Raw genomic sequence first — 20,921 nt, forward strand, 5'->3', positions numbered from 1 at the left:
CAAAATTTTTTACCGTTTCATCGAACTTATCAAAAGAAACAGAAATTTTGTCTTCTTTATGTTCCGATTTCTCTTGCAATGCGACCATTAAAGCTTCATTCTGCTATATTAATTCTTCCATTAACTTCTCCATCCTTTCAAAATAAAAATCAAATAACTTTCCTACCTTTTGCAGTTTTCGGGGAATTCCCTAAATTCAAGTTTCGGTTTTGCTACTACTTACGCATGTAACCCAGTGCGCCGAGTCGGGAACGATTTGGTTCTCACACAGCCTAATCGCCAACTTATTGTGTCTAGCGATGTGGGTTCAGTGAAGTGCATGACGCAACCAAAACAGACTAGTTCACGCCACAAACATTTATTTCTAACTAACTAATAAAACAGCAGCGATGCGCTATTTACATTACATTCTACTCTACTCTCGTTTACAGAGGTTCTCGGGTATAAGATAACTGATACTCTCGAAATCAGATGCTACAGCAGCAAAGGCAAGAAGAATTTAAATTGAAAGATATCCAGGCAATTATAAATGAAGCCATTACAAATTCCGGTGTAGCAAGGCAGAAACAGAAGCTTTACTATGATAGAAATAGACAGGATGTAGAATATACTGTCGGCCAAAAAGAATTAAAATTGATGCATTCGTTATCACCGAAAACAGAAATGCCAAATTTGAACCCACGTATGAAGGGCTGATCATCAATGAGAGAATTAAATATTCAACTTTTTATTTAAAGGCTGCAAATGGCCAGCAAGTAATTCCTAATATTCACCAGATAAAATCTTCCAAGTTTTACAAGATTTATTGCAGGATCCTGGAAGCGAGCCAAGAATTTTATTGAGTCAGACTCCGAGCTGGAAACCACCAACAGCAAAAAGGAAGCAGGCCAAAGGGGCGGAAAAATACGTGCCAAACACATCCAACGTGCATAAGGTCAAGGTTCAGCAGTTATTTTCCCTTTCACTATCCAAAATCTTTCCCGTAAAATTGTCAGTAGAGTTAATGGCCCAGCATGCTTGTTAGCAATATGTTCTTGTGCTATAAATCTTCTCACTGTCAGGTGTTTCGATGGTAGAATTATTGGAGAAATAAAATCTTTCGATTCTTTTTCATTTATCAATCTGGACTTTAATCGTAAAATTCCTTCTTCATCTTCAAATATTAGAAGACCTTTCAAATTTTTTCGTGTTTCTTCATTAGAGTGACATTCCTCTTGTATTACACGGAAAATAATTTTTGTGCATTTAACAGTTTTTCATTTTGAAGTTCCTTACATTTTCTCAAGTCCTTGGCCTTTGGTTGGAAACGCAGTATCCAAGCCATAACCCTAATCATCTTGGAAAATCTAGAGAATCTTCTGGCTAACTGTAAGGAAATTGACTCTAGCTCTGTGTTACTAGCAGAGATGACTGACTTTCGTTTCTCTACTTCTTTCTCGTTAATATTTACAGCTGACTTTGACCACTGCTCCTTCGGATTCTTTAACCAGGCTGGCCCTTGCCACCACTTGCGTTTCTGAAGTTGCCTAGGTCCACAACCTCTTGATAAAATGTTTACTGGATTCTGATCAGTTGAAATATGGAACCAAGCTTCCGAAGTTGTCAATTTTCTAATTTCACTTATTCTGTTTGTAACGAATACCGACCACTGTTCTCGACGAGTTATCCACGCAAGAACTGTGGAAGAATCTGTCCAAAAGTAAGTCTTGATGTTGGGACGTTTCAGAGCTTGCTTCACAGAACTAAATAGCCCAGCACCTATGGTAGCGGCCATTAAATAAAGACGTGGTATAGTAATAGTCTTCGTTGGAGTTATTCGTGATTTGGCTTGAAGTAATTGAACAGTCACAGAACCCATACTGGATTCACTTCTTAAGAAAATGCATGCCGCATAAGCTGTCTTACTGGCATCAACAAAAGTATGGATACTTAAATTGGATTCCTTCGTCACACCTAACCATCTTGGAATTTTTATATTTTTGAAGTATTTCAGTTGTTTTCCCCCATTTAAAAAATTTCTTCTTTATTTCAGTATTCACTTCATCATCCCATGATGCTTCGCTCCTCCAAGCGGCCTGCAGCAAAATCTTAGGCTGAATCATAACAGGTGCAAGGAAACCTATGGGATCAAATACTCGACTAACCAGTGAAAGTATTTTCCTTTTAGTTACCTTTTCTCTTTCATCAAATTTCAAAAATTCGGTTTCTATTTCCAAGGTATCTAAATCTTTGTCCCAAATCAGTCCTAATACCGGTGATTTTTACTTTCTGAAAATGCAGGAATGCCAGAACTTTCCCATCCTTTGAGATCAAACATTCTTTCTTTCATTACATTAGTTGCAGATTCGATGAATATTTCTAGTTCGGCAGGACTACAAGTAATGATAAATACCACACGGGTGTGACGAAATGTCTTCACTCTACCATCATCACCATACCAAAGAAATCGTAAAAATTCTCGATCTCTTTCATTTAGAGATATCTGTAAAAAAGCTCTTCTAATGTCTGAAATCACACCAATTTCATGTACGTGAAATCTTGATAGAATAGAGGGAATAGTTTCAATCGAATTAATTCCAGTCTCTAAGCAATCATTTAGAGATGGCTGATTAGGAAGCTTTGCCGAAGCATCAAAAACAGGTCTAATTTTCATGGAAGATATTGAGGATGTTTCCTTAATGATTGGACGATGTGGGAGGTAATGAGCAACAGCTAAAGACAACTCCTTTTGGGGAACTTCTTCAATAACTCCTTCCTGCAGCCATTCATTAAACACTTCATGATACTTTTCACGATATCCGATTTTTTCCGACTTTTTCGCAGTATATTCCAGTCTTTTCAAAGATATGTCATAATTGTCAGGTAAGACTGCATGCTCAATCTTCGAAGGCATATCAACCTCGTATCTACCATTTTCTAATTCACGAACTGTTTCTTGGAAATGAACCATAATAGCTCTTCTTGATTCTTCTTTAGTTTTTTGTTCAACAGGATCTCGGATACCCAATAATTCTAAGTCCCATAGTGATGAAGTAAGCAGGTTTTCTTAAGATAACATAGAAACTATAGTCATATTTACATTGTGCTGATGTTCGGATTGAGGTACTTTACGCAACAAAGTCCAACCCAATTTTGTTTCTATAGCCCCTAAACCTGTTCTCAGTTCTTCTCGTTTGCCAGTAAATAACTTCCCTGCAACGTCTGCCCCTAACAGTACTTCAGTAGGGCCTGGATTCCCTTGGGATCAGTTAAGCGCATTTTTTTCCTTCCTAATTCGCGAATCCAAGAACCGTATCTTATGCTTGAAATATCATTACAAATAACAATATGGTCTACATCATCTAATTTACATGAATATTTACCATCAAGGCTACTCAAATAAATCTTGTAACATTTATGTTTATAAATTTCAGTTTTCGTTCCACCAAATAAAGAGTGACTAAATTCTTCCTCCTATTGCAAGTCAAAACCCATTTCTTCTGCGGTAGACTTTAAAACATAACTTTTTGAGCTTCCTGTGTCAATCATTAATCTAACTTTACGCCTGTTATTCTTACCCTCTATGTTTACAACCAGGGCCTAAAGGAAAACTTCAATCGTAGCACGCGAATGCAAAGAATCGATTGTTTTCTCTTTTTTCTCATCATTTCCCTGGTTATGCATTTCACTAGACTTATTGCATTCAAGACTAGGACAAAAAAATTTCAAATGTCTTTTTGAACAGATCTGACACTTAACATTTGATCGACACTGGTTACTGAGGTGACCTTTAACCAAGCATATTCTGCATAAACCTTTCTTTTTACCGCAGACATTTTTCGTCTAACGGAATATAAAACGCCTTTTTACAATTACGCGTTTCATGATCGTTTAAACAAAACGAACAAGAAGGTATTGCTTCATGATTCATCAAATCCGACGCGGAAGAAATATTTTGGCTAGTTGTCAAGTGCTTACCATCAGACACAGAAAAAATATCCGCTATGTTTAATTTTATTTTTTTCTCTGACTGAACTTCGCTTTTCATAAATTCAATTATTGCATCAAGACTCGAAATGTTTCGTTCAGATTCAATAATTTTTCGTTGTCTTTCAAATGATCGCAATACATGAACAGGAATAACACTTTCTACAAGAGGGTATAAAATTGTTCCACACTGATCAGTTGTCACACCAAGACTGCTCAGGGCTCTAAGTTGTGTTGAAAGTTTGTTATACAAACTACTCAAAGAATCCTGCTTCCTTTTCGCTGCGTTATCCAAAACAAGTTTTATTAACTCTCGAACATAAAAATCAATTAAAAGTACTTTACGGCCATATCTCTCAGTAAGGCTTTCTATAGCCGAAGGATAATTTTCGTTCGTCACAGGAAAAGATTCTACAATATCTCTAGCTTCTGATTTAATTTTTGTTGACTGTATCAAATAACGGAATTTGTCTGCATTCGTTAAGTTATTTTCATGTATGTTTTTAAACTGATTCCAGAACGTAAGCCAATTTTTTAAATCACCTGAGAACTTATAAAGTTCTACTTTGGGTAGGCGTTGGCATAGTTTTACATGTATTTTCATCAGTAACTATTCCTGACTACTCTCTGACGCTGTATTTTGGATTTCGTTTAATTTTCTCTTAATATTATCGAGAAATCGTTCCGATTTTAACTGTATCCTAACAGCCTTTTTTCGATAGTCCTCTGTTTTTTCAAATTCTGTTTCGAATTCTTTATCATCAGTTATAGTATCTAAATAAGCACTGTGCGTCAATTCTAATGTTTCTGCCTTTTTCTTGAACAAATAAAAACACATTTCTACTTCTTCATAATCAGCATTATCATCATTTAAAAATTCACCTAGTCTTTTATATGCTTTAGTAAAAGCTGAGCGTTGCGCAGTTTTGTTTCTTTTCATCACCTCCATTTTGTCTTAAGTTTAAAATATTCAGATAAAAATTAGGCAAGAATAGTACTTTAAACTTCAGTAAAACAATAATCAATAACTTCAAAACGGAAGTATAAAGTAATCAACTTACCCTATCTATTCTTTCATCCGACATGTTTCCAACAAACACGCCCACCCGGGGGCGCAAGAAATGTCGTGAACATCATTGTGAGTTTAAGAGAAAATAATGAGCGGTTTGTTAAAATTTAGATCAGATGAAAGATCTTTTAATATATAGCATTTTAATACTATTTAGCACAGTGTAATAGGTTCATTTTACAATACGCAACATCCACAAAATGATCGTTACAACACAGTTCGATCATCCATCTTTTTGAACAACAATCTCTCTCGTTGCCATTCCGTAACAGAGAAACTTACCTCTCATGGAGTTTGATCGTGGCGACAGAAGCCAAAATAGGAAACTGCAGGTGTTGAAAGACTTTACCTTTGAGCAGTTTTGTTTGGAAGAGTTTAGAAGAAAAAAAAGATAAGTGAAACTTTTTTGCCTATTTTACATTGAAAGTTAAGTTTATGTCATGCTGTTTAAAGTTGCTAAATGCTGTTTAAAACAAAAAGTTTCAATTCGAAAGGTTTCGAGTTGGCAAGTTGGCGCAAATTTAGTTTGTAAATATCTCTTTTTAAGAATTCGCAAGTTTACGAGAATTTAGTTTCTGAATATCTTTAATCAGAAAGACTTTAGTTAATAGCGAAAATTGTTAACTTAAAGTTAAGATTTTAAATTATGTATAGCAACTATACCAATAATGTAAAATTAATTTTAAAATCTTATATGTTAAAATGTATTGAAAGTAGAAATTTTAAATATCAGTTGTAAACTTGCATAAAAGGTAAATTTTGGCCAAAGTGCAAGTGAAAAATGTTGTAGAAGTGAATGAATAGAATGAGTGTGTTTAAAGTTAGGCTCTCCATCAACACTTAAAAATTTAAATCAAGCCCTCTTTTAGCCCATTAGGCATAGTTTTGTGTTTAGGAAGCTTTCTCAGTTCTCGAAAGTCAAGTTTTAACAAATGATAGATCATGTTAAGTGGTAGCGTGTATTCGCGGTAACACAGCAATGACACTCTCAGTTCAGGCAGAACAGATTCCTGGAGAGCGTGGGGGGGGAAGAGGAGTTTAAATATGCATGAATGAAGAGTGTTTGAGGGCCAAAAGGTACACTAATACAATGCCTAGGAAATAACCATCATATACTCAGTAAAATGGCTGGAATATCAAGAAAAATACAAAGGCTAAAAATTGATTAACACAGAAAATTAGCTTCGGGAAGTTAATAAAAGGTAATCTCTTATCAAATTGTGACGTCATTTTATCTACTAAGTGAAGAATGATAACACACTCCTTCTTATCCATTAGCCTTCGCTCTACAATCTCCTTCCCTTCCGGTGATATAATGCATGACGTAGTCTCCCTTCCGGGAACTTCACTGGCCATGCCCACACCTCATACCCTGTGTCGGTGAACACCCACTTTCTATCTACTATCATATTTTTAATTTTTTTTTTAAATTAGAAACTGGAAAAAACGACTGAGATTCAAACCACGGATCTCCCACTTGCTGGATTGACGTGCTACCATACCACGAGATCACGATAGATAGAATGCAATAAATCGTTTTAAGTTCAGTATATGTAGTTCATAACAATGAACGTAAATCGACATCATTATCTTTTAATCCCAACAATAAAGTTTAACGTTAGAAAAGAATGCTGTGGAATCGTAGTACTTTTAAGAATAATGTTATGCATTTAATTATTCACTAAGCTAGATTATTTATACTGAAAAATCTTTATTACACACTGTCTTGGAGTAAATAAAAACCATGCAATAAGAAATGTGTATTAAAAAATTCTGATGACAGAACGTAATAAAGAATAATTAAAAACTATTTTAACAAAACGCTAAAAACAATTTTAATCCTTAGCACACAAGAATTTTATTTTTTACAAACTTTTATTTAGTTCACTCATGGTAAAGTTTATCGTCGACTTTTAAGTTACTTCCTGATAACATATCGGTTCAAATTTTGTACACACATTGTTTGGGGATGTCAACAAAATGTGGTGACACGACTATTTAAAAAAAAAAAAAAAAAAAAAAAATCAATATCTCTATAAATAGGCCAATGAAACGCCGTGAGATCAGTGATACTGTACGATTTTTGATTAATCTGTAGCTCTTACTGCAGTTTTTCATCTAAGAAATAAATTAAAATTAATTAATTACTATTTTCCAAGGCCTCGAATTGTGCACTGAAAGCTCGGCGGTTGTTAAGTGTTTATTTCAGTAAGCCTTATGCACAAAGTCTATTCGAATAGCCTCAAGAAATTAAAAAGGATGTCGAAAATGAAATAACTACTATCAGCTGCTTATTCAATTTTAGTATAAAGTTTGCCTTGTTTCATCTTTCGTCATGAAGTGTGTTGTTGAACGAGATGCATAGTTCGGGATTTTGTTCTGTTATATTCATAGCCAGTTTCCCTTAGAAGAATGTAATTGATTTCTATAAGCTTATTTATAGAATATCTATAATTATTACTTGATGAACTAGACAAATTGTCTGCATAGTTCAATTTTCTACCAAGATTAGAACGTAAAGAGAAAATAAGTTTGTGTTAATGGGATAAAAAAGTAGGTTTAGTGTTTTTAATTTTATTGCGGTAGAATGAAGACAAACCATTCCATCTCACTCTGAGTTAACAAATATTGCAAGAAGATTGATATTCACCAATATCGGTAATTAAAAAGAAAAAAATCCTTGATACTGGGAAATACTGATAGTAAATAATCATTGGTGTCAAAAGTATCTGTAGTAAAAATAAAATAAAAATTTCGCTACATTAATACTTTTATCAAAATAGAAACTATGTTGGGAAAAAATAGTTGATAATATTTGGTAATAATTCAAGCTCGTAATCAAAAAACTTACTTGTCTTGCAGTAGCTAAGTGGGTAAAATCGCTGAATTGTGGTTGTTCGAACTCGAGTTCAAATCCTAGCAAATGGGCATTTTCATGCTTTTCCCCGTGTAACGTAAATATAAGCGTATCCCTCTGAAAACTCTCCACGAAGATAACGCTTCCCTTATACTGATAACACTTAACTAATTAATGCAGCCAAGTCAAAAAATTTCAAAATGAGAAAGAAAAGTTATTATCACATAATTTATATAATTTCCAACATCTTATTATTGCTTAATACTTATCTAATTACCTTAAATTTATACAAAGTATCAAATGAGAAATCATTGCAATGGGCTGAAACTAATGAACTCTAAAGATGAAGTGAAAGATTTTAAATCTCATGTACGTTATCTGCATCGAATGTAAAACTGCAAGAAACAGAAAAGTCGCAGTCGAAAACTGAACCATACATGGAATTTCATACTTGATAGAAAATAAAATCTGGATTAGAATCCCAGAAAATATTGTCTGCTTGTTATTTTTGTGATGTTTCCCATGTATGAAATAAATAAGAATCATCTCTCCCCTCCCTGAAATTCCTTCACTAAGGCATTCCTTCTTTTAAACAGACAGCCTCCATTACGCTTTGCCACACCGCGTTAAATAAGCGAACATAATAAGATAAATATAGCAATAAAATTTGAAAAGAAGCGAAACGAAAGGATTGTAATTCAGAGTATCAAGAATTATCGATTAATAAAATTATCGATTAATGAAAGAACTAATTATCTTCGGATTTCCTATCTCTAATTGGTGAAAAATTATAATAATTGAATTTAGGTATATTAAAAAAATTTACACCGATAGCTTAGCACTTGAATTATCCAAATGATATGCTCCAGAAATTTCCACAGAAATGTGCAGTTTAAAAAGAAAAAAAAAACACTGTTTTGATAATTCTGGACACTAAAGCAAAATTAGATCTTTTAAAAGTAATTCATAAATTTTGTTTTCTTTAATCAACCCTAATTCAGTAATCGGTTTAAGAATATTTTTTGCATTCCTGATTACAGTTGTTAGGCTGTAATTTAAAAATTATGCAAAAATTTTCTTTCAATATGGCTGCTTTTTTTTTCCTACGGCATATAGTTTGAGTAATCAGATGGATTTTTGCTAAAAGTATTGATGATTTAATTTTAAAAATTAAGTTACAAAAATGTCTGAAAATTAGTGCGATGCTTTTTATATGAATTTTACTAGTATTTGTATCATTCCAATGCTATTTCCTTTTTATCAAAAAAGTGCTTTTAGTGCAAATACTTTCTTTTAAAAATTATTAATCCCTAGATGTATTATTTTTTAAAAATATAAAGTTATAATTAAACATGTTGAATTAAACATTATGAAAGTTTTATAATTTAGTTACAATCGTTGAATATAAATATATACAGATAGTTCATTTCGTCGTATATACCTCTTTGCTTCAGGTGAAAAAGAATTTAGGCACAGCCTCTGTATGTTGTAGTATTCGCCGTTATGTAATAGCGTTGCCTATTTAGATCGGTATTTTTTCCCCCTTCCTTCCCAAAAATGGTATATAAACCCTAATACGTAAATTTTCAAGATTTATTACACATTTGCGTCATAAATTATATGCTTTGCTTTTTATCTGATTAATTACTACCTAAATTTTATGCATGATGTTAACGAGGACACAGAGGAAGCTAAAAATTTACCGATTAACCTTTAGCAGTTTATTTTCCTTGAAATTTTTATTCATTTAAGCTATTGTAGTCATTAGATTATTTTGAAGCAAGAGACGTGAAAAATATGCAATGCCATCTCCAAGACTCGAACCCTGCACCTCTCGAATACGCGTCGAGTATGCTTTAAATTACACGACGAAGACATGCGAAAAGACAAAGAAAATACCTAGTACTAATGAAAAATGTTCCATCAGCGGCCGAACGGTAAAGTCCCTGAACACTGGTAGTTCGATCCAAGGTTCAAAGCCCGCGAACGGGCTGGCTGCATGGGTGTTTTCGTGGATTTTCCCAAGTGTAACGTGTTAATACGAGCCAGAGTTTCCCTTAGAAAGTCCTTCACGAAGGCATCCTTCCATTCTGTATAGTGCCTTATACGTAAATAATAATAATACTATGATGAAAAATAAAGTAGTGAACAGAAAATATAATCTAACGGAAAAACATTGGACAAAATAATGTATAAGGTATTTCTCCCACTTCCCTAGCGTGCCTTCGTGGTGTAACGGTAGCACGCTGGGCTGGTATTCCAGAGGTCGTGGTTCGATTCCCGGCGAAGGCGGTTGCATATTTTTCATCTTTTCTGCTTCCAATTAACCTAATAACTCTACAATTGACGCCCGAACTAAAAGGGTTGTGGATGATGATTCTCCGCACCCAGGATTTGGCGACTAGGTCCCCTAAAACCCTAGTCGCCCTTTAAAAAGGGGAGTATATAAGGTATTTCTTCCACTTCCCTAGCGTGCCTTCGTGGTGTAACGATAGCACGCTGGGCCGGTATTCCAGAAGTTCGTGGTTCGATTCCCGGCAATGGCGGTTGCATATTTTTCATCTCTCTTGCTTCCAATTAACCTAATGACTCTACAAATGTACTTATTAAAAATACAAAAAATATACAACATTATACAAAATAATGTCCAGATACAAATTAAATTACTTTTCTGCTGAAGTTTAAAATTTATGACGTATAAAGAATAGAAGGATGAACTTCAAATGGACACTTGTTGCTACTGTGTTGTGATTTATCCTTGTGCCATCCCAGTTTTGAAGAAATTTCCCCTGGCCGCGGATTCGAAGGTCACTTACCCCTCTTTCATTTTCACTAGCCTCTCGAGAGGACTTACGGCTGGACAGTACTTTAAATGCCCCATGCCGCAAATACACTATACGCTTACAAGCATCCATTCCTTTATTGAGATTCGAAACTGGACATCTAAACACATAACCAAATGGAAGTTGCTACCTTTCCATCATGCAAATACGCACCAGATAAATTTTTGGATTCAAAAATTCTTGTTTTTTATGATATGCGCATGAATTCATACACATGTACCAGAAGACAGAGAAATAGAGAGTAACTGAAATTTGAGCGTATTAAATTTTCTGGTTACTTTCATATTTAATTATCTCAAGAAATAAGCTAGACATTAATCACTGTATTCTATCTGATTTGCTGCCTAACTCAAGACTGCGCTAGACATTCTGCTTTCATTCACAATTTTATGTAAAAGTTTTACTGTCAATTTTAATGCAGTTAATTTTTACATTACATTTTTACATTTTACATAAGCAATAAAAGTTCACTGATTTTTGTTAATAAATTGCTCTTAACAAAAGCTTAAAATTATTTAATTCATTATTTTAAATATTTAGGTCATTCTTGTAGGCAAATTACGAAATTTTATTTCACAAGTAAAATACGCTCTTGTGTTACTTGTTTTCGTAATCATATTTGCCATAATCTTATCTTAACATGTTTTCTCTGCTTAATTCCAGTTTAAAGTAACTGAGTTACGACTTATAATAATGTCTTTCGAGAAAAAACAATACCCTTATTACTGTCATCCGTCTTCCTTCAAGTGATTCAATTGTTATTATTTTAAATCGTTTATCTCATCACCCGTTTATGAATCGATAAATACTAACAGTTTAAAACCAAATAAAACTTAACCACTCTCTGTTCACGTTATGGATCCATATCAGAAGCTTGGACTTTGCTACTTGGATGTCCAACACAATCAGTATCTTCATTGAAGTATACGCCGAAGAAAGGGTGGGGGCGAGATGAACAACTCACCTCTCTAGTCCTATCAGCCGCAATCATTGGCTCTTGAAGATAAGACACTTGGCGGAATCGTTTAAAAGATAGGCGGGCGCTATACATGAGTGTACGCAGGATTTCTTCCTTCCTTTTCATCCAAGGATCGTTTCGAGCACAATCCTCCAACAAGCGGCCTCTCACGTATGTGGAAACTCTATCGTCGTCGCCACCTGTGGCTCTTTCAAGTGTACACCCTCTTTTCAAACCTCTATGGTAGCTTCAAAGAGGACAACACTGCTATCTCCCAGCCATTATCCCCGCATGGTAATTATGCCCTTATTTTTACTATACCAAGCTGATACTTTTGAAGCATTATTTTGTATTTATAAAAACTTCCTTAACATCGGAAGACTTTGAGAAAAATACTTTTCCCTCAAAACCATCAAAGTTAAACACTTCTAAAAGAATGCATATTATTTATACAAATTATTATTTTTATCTTTACATTTCACGGGGTCATAAATCCGTCAAAGTTTTCAGCTTCAATGACCTCATTAAGGATGTTATACCGCCTTCCTATATGTTTGAAAAGCAGATTCGTTTTCTATCTTTTTCTCTTCTGTTTCCTCATATCTCTCACTCTCCCATCAGCCTCTCGAAAAGACTTTTAAAATAAAGAATTTTAAGTAACCCCATTATGCAAATGCATTAACAATTTTCTCTTCTGTTCTGTCCTTCTCCCAGATCCTTTCCGTTTTCTCGTTCAGCTTCAACAAAGATTAAAAACTTTAATTAACTGCGAAAGAGTGCATATTTTCAACAAAGCCAAGAATCTGTTTTGTTGTCTTCACCTAAACGTATTCTGTAAACTTCATGTAAATATTTAACTATAGGCCAATATTCGTTCTGAAATTCATATGAAAGAGTTAATGCATCATTTCTGATTTTTGTCCTGAAACTCGCCGTTAATCACAGAGTGAAAAAACTTCATCAACAGTCATGGTGTCTACTTTTGCGTCGTTGTTATTCATTCATGCTTGTTACTGGATAACTAAAGCCGTAATCTACAGAGTTACGAAAGGCAATGCTACAGAGTTACGAAAGGACTTTGAACTACATTATGCGCAACAAAATTTTGGTTATTTAAGATGGTTGTAAGATTTTATGCAGATAAAGTAAAAAAGGTACATTTTTACTGGACATTGCTGAAATACCTAAATATTATACTTACAGGCTATAAAAATAGAAATTTTCTAATGAATCTTAGACATTATTGCTCAAAAGCCTCAAATGTGTAATTTTTATAGCTGAATTGTAAGAATAATTAATATTTCAAAAGAATAGTGTGATAGAGGTGCATCCGATTGAAATTTAGGAAACGGAAAAATTCCAATTAACTTTACATTAATTTCAATATACAAAGTGTGATAGATTTCATTGCCCAGTTGGAGATCCATTTAAATTTTTTTTCTTTTGAAATTAATGCTAGATTAAGTTAAGTTTTAATTTTTCAGATTATTTTTCTTGCTTAAATGTTTTGTAAGAAAGTTGTTCAGGAAGCAGTTTAACTTCTCGTCAAAAAGCCTTAGCACTTATTGGTATTTAATTATCGATAGAAACGTACTTTCAAAACTGAATTCAGAAACAATTCACTATATTTCACTATGGAATGAATCGAGGTATGTTATGCATTCAATTTCATATCAAAAGGTTTTTTTGAAATGTATAGATATATATTATCATCAGTTAGCGCATCTTTAAGTACTCAAAAGAGAACTCTTTCAGTCTGAAACCTGTCTAAATCTGTCTATAAAATCTGTCTAAAATTATTTAAAACTGTTTTTATGTGCTATATTTTAAAAGCCATTTAATGAAAAGTAAGTTATTATTTTATAGAGATTTTTAAAAGAATTAATCTCCTTTAGTATATAGTCAGTTAAAATTATTGGTCTACATAACGATAATTCGTGAACAAGTAACGTGAACCTTAATTTTATTCAATGCAACTTTAATCCATCCATCGAATCGAGAGGAATCGTAATTTCTCATATTTTTAATATCCAAGTAATTATTCATAGTAAACGAATTGCGTGAGTAAAGACTGAATGAATATTGTCTGTGAAACTTAAAAGTGCAACAAAATTAATCAGAAATGCCTATGCCGAAACTTTCACTCAAGAAATAAATCCACAAATTTATAAGCGTTTTCTATTTAGAATACCGAACTTAAATCATTTGCTTTTATACGTTTGAAAAATTAAATTGTTGCCACTTTTTATACGTAGGCCCATTATCTAAATATTCAGTGAAGGTTTGCAGTACTTCTTTCCAAACTGCTGCTGCTACTAATGGCACGTATTTTTCTCCTGAACATCACAATTATATCATTTAATAACAATTATAATAGATGTTACAGAAATACGTTAGCAGGCATATTAAAAACTGAGCAAATTTAAAAATTAGATTCGCATTTTCATATATATTTTAATCTATACATTTTAAAAGATTCTGAAGCAGATCCCTTTTCCTCAGTCTACTTTTAAAATTCATATAATTTTAAAACTACACTGAGGAAAAAATAAATGTGTATTTCACTTACATTAATTGCAAATTAGCTTGAAGTGTTGCTCATTTATATGCATTGTTTTAAATAATTCTTAGAAATATTTTAGCTACATTATAATTTGTATGTTTAAATTGAAGCAGAAATAATATTTACCAGGCTTACCTTTCTATCACGATTACTGTTTTCTCAAACAGTTTTATTCGATTCCGATGTAATAAATACGATGAATATGTAAGGCATTGCAACCGATAGTTTTAAAACAAGTTTCGTTTTGCAGATAGTGAAATTGAATTTTATAAAATACATAACAAACGTATTCGAAATAAATTAGCTTTGGAAAAGCTTTTCATTTTATAATTTTTGTGTCTAAGGAGAGATATTTATTCTACTGAAGACTAGAATTTGAAAATTTATTTATTTGTTTATTATTATTATTATTTGCATTTCATTGAAGAAAAAGGTAGTCTGATAAGTATTTTCAGCATATATATTAATAAGCTACTGCATCCATCCGGCTAGAATATCAAGGTTAACTCGCTTTATGTTAATTATTAATCTTTCTTGACATTCTCGTTTTTCACTAGATTTAAATATTGACGTTATAGGCAACTAGCACATGCTAAGATGATTTTCATCTCATAGTGCAGTCTGCTTTCAGATCATTATTATCTGTTCTAATTTTTGTTGGCCCATTAGCCCCGAACAGTAAGACCGCTGAGTACTGGTAGTTTGACATGGCTTCAAACCTAACGAAAGGAATAGCTTCATGTGAATGTTCGTAGTTCATGAACGTGAACGTGTAAGGTATTTTTTTCTCCTTAACAACGTGTCTTCGTGATGTAATTTAATTGGAAGCATGTCCAGCTGGAAGTCGAAAGGGCGGAAATTCGAATCCCAAACAGGGCTTCGCTGATTTTCTCACATTTCTTGTTCCAAAAATAATGATGACCCTACAATAGCGCCCGAACTAAAATGTGATAGACAATAATTCATCACCACCGGAATTTAGCGGTTGGGTTTCTTCTTCCCCAGTCGCCTTTAAATAGGGACATTGTAAGTTATTTTCTTTCTCCTTACTGCTTACTTTCGTGGCGTAAATGGAAACACGTCTGTCTAACAATCGGAAGGTCCAAAGTTCGAATTCTAGCTAGAACATTACACATATTTCACATTTCGGCAAATATATGACTACAAATATATGACTTTTCCCTACAAATATGTAACGTGGATGGAGAGCCAAATTCCCCTTAAAATTTCCTCCATCAACGCATCTTCCACTTAGCTAAATAGCCCTTGCGTGCTTTGCCATTATGCAGATATTCTAATCTGTTTTGTAAAAGTTTTCACAATCTTGGATTTGAATCGCCATCTTTTGCAAGAGAAACGTCTGTTGCAAGATAAATAAATGTCTTATCTGTTAAGTTAAGAAGACAGTAAGTTAATTTCTAATAATTTCGTAAGAGCAGTAAAATAATTTTTATATTCTTTTCTGAAGCCAGATCTAGGAGCTTCTAAGAATTACTTTCTGATTTATTTTGGATAATAAAATGATGGAACAAAAAGATGGAATTGAAACTAAATATCTTGGAGATATTTATAATTAACGTTTTGTGAGCAAAAAAACTAAAAGAACTCAAAGAAAAATATTGTATAGTTAAATATGATTTTTGCCATCCTCTTATATAACACAGAAGGAGCTAAAATAGTTTTTAAATTAAATTCTCAAATTACCTTAACTTTCTGTAATATTAAATAATTACTTAATGCAGTTTATATTTATTATCGCTAAAAGCCTGATTTTTGTAATTTCATATAAAAAGTAATATTGTCGAAAGTATTAGTCCTTGAATATGTAAAGCATGAAAACGAAAACACACTTTTTAAATGTAAAATTTTATGAATAATTTGAGCTTCTAAATGAAAAAAAAAAAAAAAAATGCAAGGAGTTTGTAGCGGTTGGGTTGTAAGTATCTTAAGTTGTACTAACGTTTATTTTGTTTTAAAACTATACTATCTCCTCTTATTTTCCACTTCCGGCCAAACTTAAACACGTTAACCTGTTTACGCAAATTGTACTTGCTAACGCATTACATGCGAGTTTTCGATCAGCTGCTGTCCGCCTTTAAGGCCAGAGGTTTAGTCCTCTTTATATTTGAGGCGTATTGTAGTTTTCGGCGGTTTGCGTACTACGTACGTAATATTTTAAAAGGCCAGTCTTAGGTATTTATGTAAACTATTCAAAGTCAGCTCTTATTTAAAATTTTAATTAGTAGTTTTATATTTTTATGTTCAGACCACAAATGGTTGGTCTCTGTATCCCCCGAAGGCGTAATGGCAAACTGCACATTCAGTTGATCAATGTTAAACGAATTTCGCGTACTGCGCATGCCCAGAACAGAATTTGGCACAATTGCGATTTTGGTACTGTCTTAAAAGTAGACAAACACGGCGTATGATTGATATTCTGTTAACTGGGTGTAAACAGTTCGAGGTTTTAAAACTTGTTAACTTGTTGTTGTTGCTTCATTACTTAGAGTATAAATATCGATTGTAAACTATGCAAATTTTCGTTTAAGAAGGATTACAAAACAGGAAACATTACACCATACATTACCTGAATCTTTATTGATTATACTTGTGAAGAATAAAAGCAAGTGCGTATTTACCAGAAGTTCCATTCGTATATACCTTAAAATTAAAGAATAAATTCAGTTTAAATTGCTGAATTCAAGGCAAGGAAACTATTATAAATTACTGATATTAAATATAACGTTTATAAACAAAATAAACCAAAATGAAATGAAACAGAAGCAAGTGCATTAAGCACAAACAAATTTCGGTAGTATTGCAATTGTAAACAGTCGATAAGACTTACATGACAAACAGAGTTGTGTAGGGTTGCTTATGGCCTTAGTTGCCAGTATTTCCTCCCACGCCAACGGTACACTACTGAGCATGCGCACTAAGTGAAATTCGTTAACATTGATTAACTCAATGTGCGGTTTGCCATTACGCATCCCGAAGTGTGGGAGCAACTGTAATACTGTAGAAAATAAAGGGTAAAGTTAACCTTTCCTGCTTGTGTTGTCCATTCCACATCTATTTGAACGTAGCTTGAGTAAGCTCCCTGTTCCCATTCAGGACGCATCATGTTCCCAAAACAGATTAAAAGGAATACAAGTCCTAATAGGGTTTTCTTAGATGCTTACGAGTTAATTACTTTGACCTTGGGGAAACTCCTTAGATGCTTACGAGTTAATTATTTTGACCAAACATTATTTAACTAAAGAAGACCAATTACGTATTCCTAAAAGATAGAAAATATACTCCTAAAGTTAGAAAACGTATTCCAGATTGCATTTTTTTTAGACACTAAAGAAGCAGTATTTTGAACCTTTATAAAGCATAACTTTTTATGAAGGTACAAAGCCATTTTAAAAGAAGCACATTTAAAATAGACTTAATTATTATTAGATATGAATTGCCTGTACACAGTTCGTTAGAATTGGTGGCTATGAACTCTTTTTACGTTTTTGCACAAAGTAAAGAAAGTACTGTAATCGCAAAAAATTTTGGATAATATATTTCAACGGAAATATTCATTTTAATCTTTCCCGAATATATTTGGACTATTTTTTTGCGTGCCATCTATACGTATGGTCAAATTAAAAGCTCTCCTTTTCAAAACGGATTGTAAAATTGATTTATATGCATTCAAAATAGATTTCTTTCATGACGCCTGTACATGCGTATGCTTCTGGCGTAACTCCAAAATGATTAGCGGTAGAATTTTGAAATTTTGCGTATGGGACTATATAAAGTACATATACCCGCCCCACCAAATACTTTACAATAATACTATATACTTTTGGTGGGGCGGGTATAAATTTGCGTAAGTGGGGAGGATGTATCTATATCCACCCCAGTTACCGGCCTTTATTTTCGCGACCGTTGTTTGAGTCTCATGTACTTCAAATTACAGAAATATTTTAAATGTCGAAAGTATTCATGTTTGGGCAACGGGAAATTAAAGAAAAAAATTGGATAAATAATGAAATCTAACTTTTAATGTGGTCTCCCGCTTCCTATTTGGGAAAATTTTATACTCGTTATGAAAAAATAAAAATAAGAAGTTCGACTTCCGTACGGCAAAAATTGACAGGGATGCTTGATTTTAAAATTTACTATATTTGAGGTCATTTTCAACTTGCCTTGAGAGATCAGTTAACTAAGGTAGAATAATTCGAAAAAATACGTTTATGAAGAAATACTTGTACGTGCATCAGAAAATGTCACAAGGTAGTCATGAGTTGTCCATGTCAGATTTTTCAATTGGAGTAGTGATCTTAGATAACTGAGGTTTCTTATTGAGAAGTTTCTTGAAACAAATATAGAATATTTTGGAAACACTCTCCATATTCTGGGTAGCGAAATTTCTGCAAAACAAAGTTTAACTTTTATGATTACCCTCAGAGTGAAAAATTAATATTAATAAAGTATTCATCCACCATCTGTGATCGAGCTATCGTAGCCGAACGGTAAAATTTTTTAACCTCGTTCAACTCATTCAAGCGAGCGAACAGGCTGGCTGTCTGGTAAATTTTGGAATTTTCCCGATGTGTAATGTGAATGCGAGCATGTTTCTCTTAAATTCATCCCTAAAGGCTTCCTGTTTCTTAAGCAGATAACCCTTTGTCGTAATCTAAATAATTCCATTCATTTAATAAAGTATTTTTAATCTACGAGTATAAGGAAATATCTCATTCCATCGAATGTGCTCTCTTCGTGTAACTGGTTATCACATCCAACTAACAAATGAAAGATCGGAATTCGAATACCGTACAATGCCAGTTGAACTTTTCTTGTTTCCTGGTGTCAAATATCAGATGTTCTCTATATATATTTAATTAGTTGAAAACAAAGAATTTCATATTTTAAAGTGCAAATTCACGAATATGCTCGCATCAAATATTAAAAAATGAAGGAGACTGTTAAAGATTTGACCAGGAATAGTGTTTTATTTGAGACGGGATCATTAATGACATAAACTAGTAGTCTTTATGCTGTAATTAGTCACTAAATGGACAGTTAAAAGGCATGATTTTAAGTCGATAAAAGATACTGTGAAATATCCTATGTTAGTAGATCATTTTTTGAGTATCTTCGAGGATTCTTTTACAAAGCTTTGGTTAGAAAGTGTGCAGCGTTTCCCAAACTCTTTTTTTTTTTTTTAGTGGGGACCACTTTTATAAATTAGAAAGTTTCCGTAGACAACCTTACTCTTGAGTCCTTCGAAAGGAATTTTTTTAGACTATGTTTCTACCAATATGTTTCTATTTTAAAAATAAGTTAATTAAATTAAATTAGAGTATTAATCAATTAAGATAATAGAAGTTATATTTGTTTTTAATAATTCAAGGATATTAGAGTTTGAATGATCCTTGTTTTGTAAACTAAAAATTAAATAACTATTGGTCCTCACATTAACAAAATGGATAAGCCTTCCGATTTTTGCATAATTGTTCTATATTTGCATTTATTCTGTTTAAAATGTACCACCGTCATAGTACAGTAGAGTCCCGCAAACTCGGCTACCGATATCTCGACATTCCGTATAACTCGACAATGTTTTAGGAACTTTTTTAAAATATCACTATGACAAACAAGGCAAATATTACGTACAATACATATAATTATTATTTAAAAGTACATTTTTCTGTTTTGTTCAAAGATTTGAGTGTTCTTTTTCTATAATTTTTGCTGCTTTTGCTTTGTGCATTATTTCTTCGAACTGCCTAACAAATTTCAAGATATATGTTGTAATACTTCGCAACGCTGTCTGCTTCTAAGCAGAGCTAAAATGCTAAAGCTAAAATGGCAAAGCTAAAATAGTGACCCATAATGAAGGACTGAAGGTCGCTGAAGGAATGCTTCGTTACATGGAGGAGCAAGGTGCATTCTGGGTATGGATATTTTGTTCCTCCATTGCCTACGGGATGAAGCTGCACGACGACGGAATGAGTGTGGGAAACAATCTGCCATCACACGATATTTTTCTACCAAGAACTACAAATAATTTTTCCCATTTTTGTATGTAAGTTTTTTTAATCAATTATTGTAGGATATTTGTTCTTTTTATAACTCCTATTGTTCTAGAACTTGACTTATAAAAATCAACATTAATTTAATTGTATGCTGTAATTTTCCGTGTCCAATGTTATGCTACAAACGGATAGACTCAAATTTTAACATCGCACCAGAAGGCTTGTTAAAATTTTTTACGCTGCTGCTGACCCCGCAGCTTACCAATCTGCTCTTTGACTCATGTCTTCTAAGGGAACTTTTTTTTTCGGGGGGGGGGGGGGGTCTTTTAAGCTTTATTTTTATACCTTCCTTTCTTCGCACATAAGCCACATAAAATTCCATACAAAATTTTTAAAAGTAGCATATGTTTAGAATTCCCGATACAGAACTATTGCCATTATTTTTTTCAACCTTTTTTTAGCTCATCATGTCAGTCTTCAATTTTTTACAAGATTACCTACACAACGTTTTTATGTTTTTATTATTAACATTTTCTTGTGCAGTGTTAAATATTACCATATATTTTTTATATTCGCTACGTTATTTTTTTTTTAAATTATTCATGGCGATAACATTTGATAGCAATTTCCTTTTATTTGAAAAGTGAT

At 33.1% G+C, this 20,921-nt stretch overlaps 1 protein-coding gene across 1 annotated transcript in view; it reads left to right on the top strand.

Annotated features, from left to right (window-relative positions):
- The first annotated feature begins 11,802 nt into the window (after nucleotides 1-11,802).
- The window catches only part of LOC118190075 (sodium/potassium/calcium exchanger 5-like), a 56,203-nt gene continuing 47,084 nt past the window's right edge, over nucleotides 11,803-20,921 (top strand). The window contains exon 1 of the mRNA XM_085816922.1: nucleotides 11,803-11,987. Within this exon, the coding sequence (XP_085673048.1) occupies nucleotides 11,867-11,987 (121 nt within the window). The 5' untranslated portion in view covers nucleotides 11,803-11,866. The remainder of the gene's footprint in view (nucleotides 11,988-20,921) is intronic.

The sequence above is a fragment of the Stegodyphus dumicola genome, chromosome 5 (assembly GCF_044657685.1).
Source record: "Stegodyphus dumicola isolate Sdum_Otavi_A_Nest chromosome 5, ASM4465768v1".
Classification (NCBI taxonomy): domain Eukaryota; kingdom Metazoa; phylum Arthropoda; class Arachnida; order Araneae; family Eresidae; genus Stegodyphus; species Stegodyphus dumicola.